Source organism: Vitis riparia, chromosome 12 (assembly GCF_004353265.1).
Source record: "Vitis riparia cultivar Riparia Gloire de Montpellier isolate 1030 chromosome 12, EGFV_Vit.rip_1.0, whole genome shotgun sequence".
In the NCBI taxonomy this organism is placed as follows: Eukaryota; Viridiplantae; Streptophyta; class Magnoliopsida; order Vitales; family Vitaceae; genus Vitis; species Vitis riparia.
In genome coordinates this window covers 21889779-21897260 of record NC_048442.1, presented here as the reverse complement: position 1 = coordinate 21897260, position 7482 = coordinate 21889779, and the positions used below count along the sequence as shown (strand labels likewise).

Here is a 7482-nt window from a genome sequence, read left to right as displayed (position 1 = left end):
CCAATTTCCCTTTTCTTACCAGCCAATCTTACAACCCATTATTGCTCACACCATAACAAAGAAAAAATACAATATCCTACTGCTGATCTCAATCATTTTTCAATTTCCTCAATCCACAAATAATTTGGCATTTAGTTCTTTATTTTGTCTATAAACAGGGCCTGGGTATGCATCCAAAATCAGTAATAATACCACTAATAATATAGCTATTCATTATGTTTTGGTGGTTAAAGGGATTTGGGTTAAGGAAAGTCCCAAAAAGAAATAATTAAATTTAGCTTGAAGGAAATGGCTATTCCCCAAATATTTCTCAAAGTAGGGTTTTGTTTTACTTGTATTGTAAGGTATTCCTGTATAAACATGTTTTAAACAAGCCCTTTATTTGCTCCCCAAAAGTCTAAGGTCTTAGACCAGTGCTTCATTTATTTTTCCCGGTGTATGGTTGTAGTTCCATTTATATTCAAAGCTAGACCTACCCATATCATCTTTTATGAGCTTCTCCATTTTTCATCAGCCGGAAATGAAGAATTCTCAGAGAACTGGAGTAAGGCAGTACAACAAATCGGAGTTCCCGCGTTTGCGGTGGACGCCTGAGCTCCACGATCACTTTGTTGAAGTTGTTGAACGTCTCGGTGGGAAATACAGTAAGCCTTTTTCCTTTTTGTGGTTGTTTGGATCGAAAAAGTTCACGGAAAAAACTGTATATTATACATGTTCTTTTGAAAGATTGTGCTTCTTAGTGGTGCCTTAGATTTGCATGTTTGTAGCTTAAGAATTCTGCCGGAGAAAGATGATTGAATAGGGCTCTGCAGAAGAAGAAATATAAGCAGAAATATGTAACCCATGAGCTGATCCACGTCCTTGTGGTTTTTGCAGGAGCGACGCCCAAGAGGATTCTGCAGATGATGAGTGTGAAGGGACTGAAGATATCTCATGTCAAAAGCCATCTTCAGGTAGTTTTTCTTCCATATTCCATGAAAGGAAAAAATTAATATGTGAAACTTTTCAATTAGATATGTGGTGATTCCACAGAAGCTTAAGGTCATTTCATATGCTCATGATGGATGCATACTGTACTCTATACAGTACTCACTAGACAGCAAGGATATCATACGGGAGGAGTTAGGGTTTCTATTTCTTTTACAACTTTGAGAATATAAATGGCAGGCAATCTAGCTTTAACGATAAATCTGGAAGTTTAGCATTTGATCCAGGCTCTCACTACCCTTTCTCTCTCTTCCAACTTCATTTTAAATATCAGTAATAGTAAAAAGCCAAAAACAGAAAAAGGAAAAGAGACCCACTTCCTTTTGAATGCTTTACAATAAAAACAGCAAAACAGACCACTTCCTAAACAAATAAAATATAAGCAGGAGGTAGAAGTCCCATCTGCTCCAAATCACTCTCTCTTGGCCTCTTTTCTCCTTCTCTCTCTAGCTCATTTATCCTCATTTTGTTTGGGAAATAATAGGGCATTCATGTGTTTTCTTAGCCGTAGCTTGTTTGGACCTTAAGAGAGAATTGCTTTTCTCTAGTCTAGCTGTACATAACATTCTTAGGCATCTCACGCTCTCCACATTTTAAGGAATAAACAGTATGCATGTTGGGTAAACTTTCTCAAAAGATGGTGCATAGAGAATTTAGAGACAATGCTGGGTCCTTTGCTATGTGGAAAGGTGGCTATTAACTAATGGAGACAGGATCACCTAGTGATTAAGCCTTGAAATATGAGAGATCTTAGTTTCAATTAGATGATTCATTAATGGTGGGTTTAGTTTCCTTAATCAATTCCTATAATGCTACAAAAATGATTCTCTGCTCAATTTTATCTATGCATTCCTGTTATTTATTTCACTTACCATATTCTGATAATTTTTTTACAAAGTCTAGTTCTAGTGAAGTTTACACTTTCATCCTGTTGATTATATTTCAAGCTTGAGGGTTGAACAAGGCCTAACTTATTAATTGAAAAGCCTTAAATTATGGGGGTGTTAGAAATCCCAGCATGCAGGCAGTTGAAATTGCTCTATGAATTGTGTTTTACATCAATTACATTTGAATACAGATCATGTGTGTCTTATAATACACTCTTTATTGTAATCATTAAATTGACAAAATTTGATGACCACAACAATTAAAGCATCTTTCTATAGTAATGGAAAACTGGGCACACTCATTTCAACTTTGTCATGCCAAACACAAGGGAGTACCTGAATTTTTCTTGGTCTATCTGATGATATCAAAAGAAATTGCTTTCACCCTTTATTTCCAGAATTCCTTTGTAACAGCATGAAAATCTAATTCAAGATTCCAGCTACCTCTCAATGGAGTCTATTTGCATGTTATTTAATATAGATCATAGTAGAATCCACAATGTTAAATAGTACTTAAAGTGGACTTATTATCTCTCTTTCCTCTATTTGGGTTGGATTCTAAGCTAGTTAATTCCTGATAATCAGATGTACAGAAACATGAAAGGTTGCAGTAACATCAATATCCTTGTACCCATGAAGCATTTGTGTGAAGAGAGAGCAAATTTTAATGCTAATGGATTCTTCCCCATTAGCTCATCTCAGAGGTATGTTTTCATATTCTCAAGACCATCCTACATGGAAATAATTTATTGGCATTTAGCAGTGTCATGTGTCGAATATCCATTGCATTGATAATGCTTGGTGAACTGTTTCTCAGGTCTTTTTACATTTTCTAGCTCCATTGTAATCCACATGGGAGTACTATATAACAAATTTTCACACCCCCAAACATCAAACAAATAGATTAAACATAAATATCCTTGGTATCACTTTGTCATCATGTTGAAATGGAAAATAAATTTGTCATATTTTGCTAGGAAACTCAGCTGTTCATATAGCTTCATCAATGGCTTTAATTGTTATAGCTCAGGAGGTTTGCTTCTCACATGTCATGCGTAAATTTTTCAACGACTTATTTTAAGATCTGCCATGCTCTTTGGGCAGTGTCCTTCCGAAATAAATATTCTTGAACTCCATGCCATTCCAGGAAGTACCAACTATATGAACAGTCATGTTAAATATATCTATATATCTATATCCTATGAGCACGCATGGAGCTACTGTAACTATAGATAATATTTTTTTCAAGGCATCAACTGGGGATCTGTAACTAAAAAATCATGAAGGGAAACCCTTCTTTTAATCATTTCTGGTCAAAACCCTTAATTGTCCATGAGCACTCAGGTGAACCTCCCATCTTGGAACCATGCATGATATGTTTCTTAGATGAAGAAGAAAATTCATCCTGTACAAGTTCATAGGGAAACTATTTCTGAAAGTGTAAGAAATTTAAATTAAGGGGCTTCTATATTCATCCATGCAAGCTTTGATCATGCATGAAATCATTTTGGCTTTTGCTAATTAGTTTGATGGTTCCGTTGTTAGATGAGCTAGCTAGCATCTAGTACATTAATTAATAACAAGTCAGGATAAGACATAAAATATTGTAGATAGCTGAGTACCATACAAGGAAACCGACCAATACATGGGATTATCTAGGAGAAATATTGTGAATCTTTTATGTCTTGAGCTTGTCATGGTCAAGTTAAAACCCATGTATGTCCCCCACTTCCCTCAAGTTGGGGTATACAGAAATTTTATTTAAACTTGTAGTGGTGAGAAATTGAGTTCTGAAGACTAATTAATAAGCATATATATCTAAATTTAATTAAGTGCCCTTTTGAATAGGCCATTCTTTGTCTTCTTATTTATTTTTACTTATGTTCAATATTAGATGTTGGAACACTATATAGATGATATCCATGGAGTAAGAGTTCCAGACGGATCTGAAGCCTGAAACCAACCCATCAAGTCCCATTTTCGATATGCCAGCTAGAAGCATTGCAAGTCAAAACCTGTTTTGCCAGAAGGAGAAAAAACATATTACGTAAAGAACACGTGATAGTTTTCCTGATTTTCTGCATGGTTTTTCCATTCATGTTATCTGAGCACATAATTACTTCTGGGAGAAAGCAACAAAGAAAAATCATGGAAACCATCAAGTAACCAGCAGATCGAGTCAAGAAAAATATGCCTTTGCGTCCCACATCATTTCAAGTAAAGCATTGAAAGTGTGAAACTCTCAAAACTTAATAATTGATAGACGTCATAAACATGTTAAAATTCAAAGAGAATCAAAACCTTTCTTAATGGAAATCACTTCCTCACAAAAAAAAAGGCAAAAAAAAAAAAAAGCTTAATTTGACTTGACATTGGGAAGCCAAGATCGTCTTAGAATGTAATTTTTTGAGAGATTAGAACTGATACGAAAGATTAGAAATCGCTTTCACCAGAATAAGAACATTGAATTAAGTGTTTAAGAGTCTGTTTGATAGTGATTCTATAAAGTGTTTCTAACATCTCTAATATTTGAAAAGTATAAATTTTTAAAATAATATAAAAGTTAAAAATATTTCTTAAAGTCATCGCCAAACACAATTTGAAAATTAGAAAAACTAAAATCATTTTATAAAATCACGATCAAATATACTTTAAACTCTATTTAAAAATAGATGTCAGCATGATTTCATGAAGAAATTTTGGTTGGTCATGCACCTTTTGTTATCAATATAAGTTATGTATTATATATTGTAAATTTCTTCTAAAATTTTTGCAGGCTAACAGCAAGGAATGAGTTAAGAGAATGGGAACTTGACAGGAGGGGCTTTGAACCCAACTTCTTTCATGAAGAAAGTGATGGCCTCCAAATAATGGAAGAAACTGGTGATTACGAGCAACAGGTAGTTTCTATGTTAATGTCATTTGTTGGTAGAAGTAACTCCATCCTGTGTGCCTAGCTAGCTATCTTTGAAAATAATTAGAATTTATTCATGTTGGTAATATATTTTTTAAAAATACTTATAGGTTTTCTCAACCATAGTTGATATTTGTCATGCCAGGTAATTGATGAGTTCAATAGTTTGTCCTTGGCTGGCTACCTGTTAAAAGAAAATTACTTTTTTATACATCACGTTCAATTTAGTTGCCATAATCTTATAAAAATAGTACAAATAAATTAAAAGGTTAGGCCGGGACTAGGTCTTTTTATGTATGTGTTCATGTGAATGAAAAGTGGAGTTTTGCTTGGTCGTATGTGTCTCGAAGATTGTAATAAAATAAAATATGATAAGAGTCATTTAAAAGCTGAAATAATTCCAATATTGTATCAATTGTTTTTAAAAGTAAATTAGCCATTGTGGAAATAAAACATTAAGAATGTGTGTGTTTTAAAGTTAGGTAAAATAAGATTATGTTTGGTATCGAGAATATTTGAGGGAAAATACAAAGAAAAAAAATAAAGAGGAAAAATAGAAAGAAAAAAAAAATTCAAAGTTAATAAATTATTTTTATATATCACTTATTTTAACTTCTCGATTTAAAAATTAAATAATTTAAATATATATAAGTTTCCGATTTGATTTAATTACATTTAATTTTTTTTATTTAAAAATGGTAAGGAATGTTTTTTTTTTAATCATTTTTTCTCTTTCTTTAGCACTTTTTGGGAATAAAATATAACCAAAATGTATAATTAAAAATTTTGTAGTATCTTTAACAAATAATTGATAATTATCTCATATGACATTGGTAGGACACGCAGACAAGCTTACTCAGTGGAATGTCGAAGGAAGAAGATGTTGGACCAAAAGAAATTTGTGAACTCTCCTTATCATTCGCGACCTCGCCATTGATGCGAAGCAAAGAAGACCAAGAGTCATGGCCTCTCAACAATATTGATCACACTCGCCACTCGAATGCAACAGCAAGGAACTTCATAAACATTCCCCATTTTCAATCGCTCAGAGAGAATCGCTTAAACCTAGACTTAACCATCTCTACATGTTTCTCCCACTCAAATTAGAAATAGAATTTTGGCTTCTTATATTAGATTTGTGTTGATTGATATCCTTCAATTATGTTAATAAGAATTAATATGCATTTATTAGTACTATAAGAATATGAGTACAAAACATATATCTACCGTACCCTAGACGTTAAAAATTATTAATTTTTTTTTTATCCTTAGTTAAATTTTTTTAGATTATTTTCTTATTTTAGTGAGGAGAATGTATCTTTAGTTAGATAACATCCAAGTTGCTGAAAATTTTTGAATAATTTTGTGAGGGAAGAATTCTTCATTAAACAAAATATATTGAATATATACATGGAAATTTACATAATGATAAAAGAGTAATAATAGAATTCTTCATTTTACACTAATTTTTGTTTATAAATTTTTAGTATTAATTGGATCACTATTTAAGTTTTAAGTTGTTTTTAAAAATTACTAAACTTGTTAATGAATCTAATACATTAAGTCTTATTTAATTTGAAATTTATTTATTGTGCAAAAAAATTAGAAAATATGATTTTATGTATAAGAGAAATAACATAGTCATTGTAGATCCATTTTTATCCATAAATTTATGATATTAATAGAATCCCTATTTGAGTTTCAAGTTATTTTTAAAATTTATTAAACTTATTGAGTTTTAAATTATTTATAAAAATTAATAAATTTTAATTTATAAAATATAGTTTGATTTGAAATTTATTTGTTAATGAATTTTTTTATTAAATTAAAGAAAATCCATAAAACACATATAAGTTAAAGGAATATTATATTTGAATATTGTTTGTATTAGTATTCAATCATGTAGAGAGAAGAATAATGATATTATATTAAATTTTATCTGTCTTTTATGATTTTATAATTCGTCTATATTTTTATTTTCTTTTTATAAAATAATGAAAACAATTTTTACTTGTTCTTTAAAAATTGTTTTATATTTTAGTTAATTTTGATATATAAAATATAATTTGATTTGAAATTTATTTTATTAAGTTGAAAAATTAAAAAACACATGTAATTTAAAGGAATATTATATTTGAAGATTTTTATATTGGTATTAGATCATAAAAAGAGAAGAAAAATGACTTAATGTTCAACTTCATTTACTTTTTATACTTTTTTTAATTCGTCAATATTTTTCATTTGTTTTTAAAAAATTGATGAAAATAACTTTTACTTATTTAAAAAAAAATTATTTTACTTTGCTTTTAAAAACTAAAAATAAATAACAATGGTCAAACAATGTTATGAATTTTTAACCATTTTTTAATCACATGCCCAAATAGACCTTAATTGTTTTGCAAATTAATTAAGTTTATTTTAGTATTCCAAAATTCATTCAAATCAGTTCTCAATATTTTCATCTTAAGAACTTTAGGTAAAAGCAATCATTTTAACTTAGTTTGATAATTTTCATAAGTCAATCCCTAAGAACAATATCCACTACTACAAAAGTTGTAGTCAATGATGAAAATATCGGTAATCACATATATATCGGTATTTCGATTTTATAAATATATCAAAGATATATCGACGGATATTTTGACATAAAATATCGATGTGTCCCAAATTAATCAAAACTCATGAAAATGTTGA

General features: G+C 30.2%; 1 protein-coding gene across 1 annotated transcript; it reads left to right on the top strand.

The window, feature by feature from the left end:
* Positions 1-424: 424 nt before the first annotated feature.
* Positions 425-6053, top strand: LOC117927152 (protein PHOSPHATE STARVATION RESPONSE 1-like). The gene is made up of 5 exons (XM_034846570.1): positions 425-644; positions 877-953; positions 2460-2578; positions 4651-4774; positions 5626-6053. Exons 1-5 carry the CDS (start codon positions 491-493, stop codon positions 5893-5895), a joined length of 744 nt encoding a protein of 247 aa, XP_034702461.1. The 5' UTR covers positions 425-490; the 3' UTR covers positions 5896-6053.
* Positions 6054-7482: the final 1429 nt, after the last annotated feature.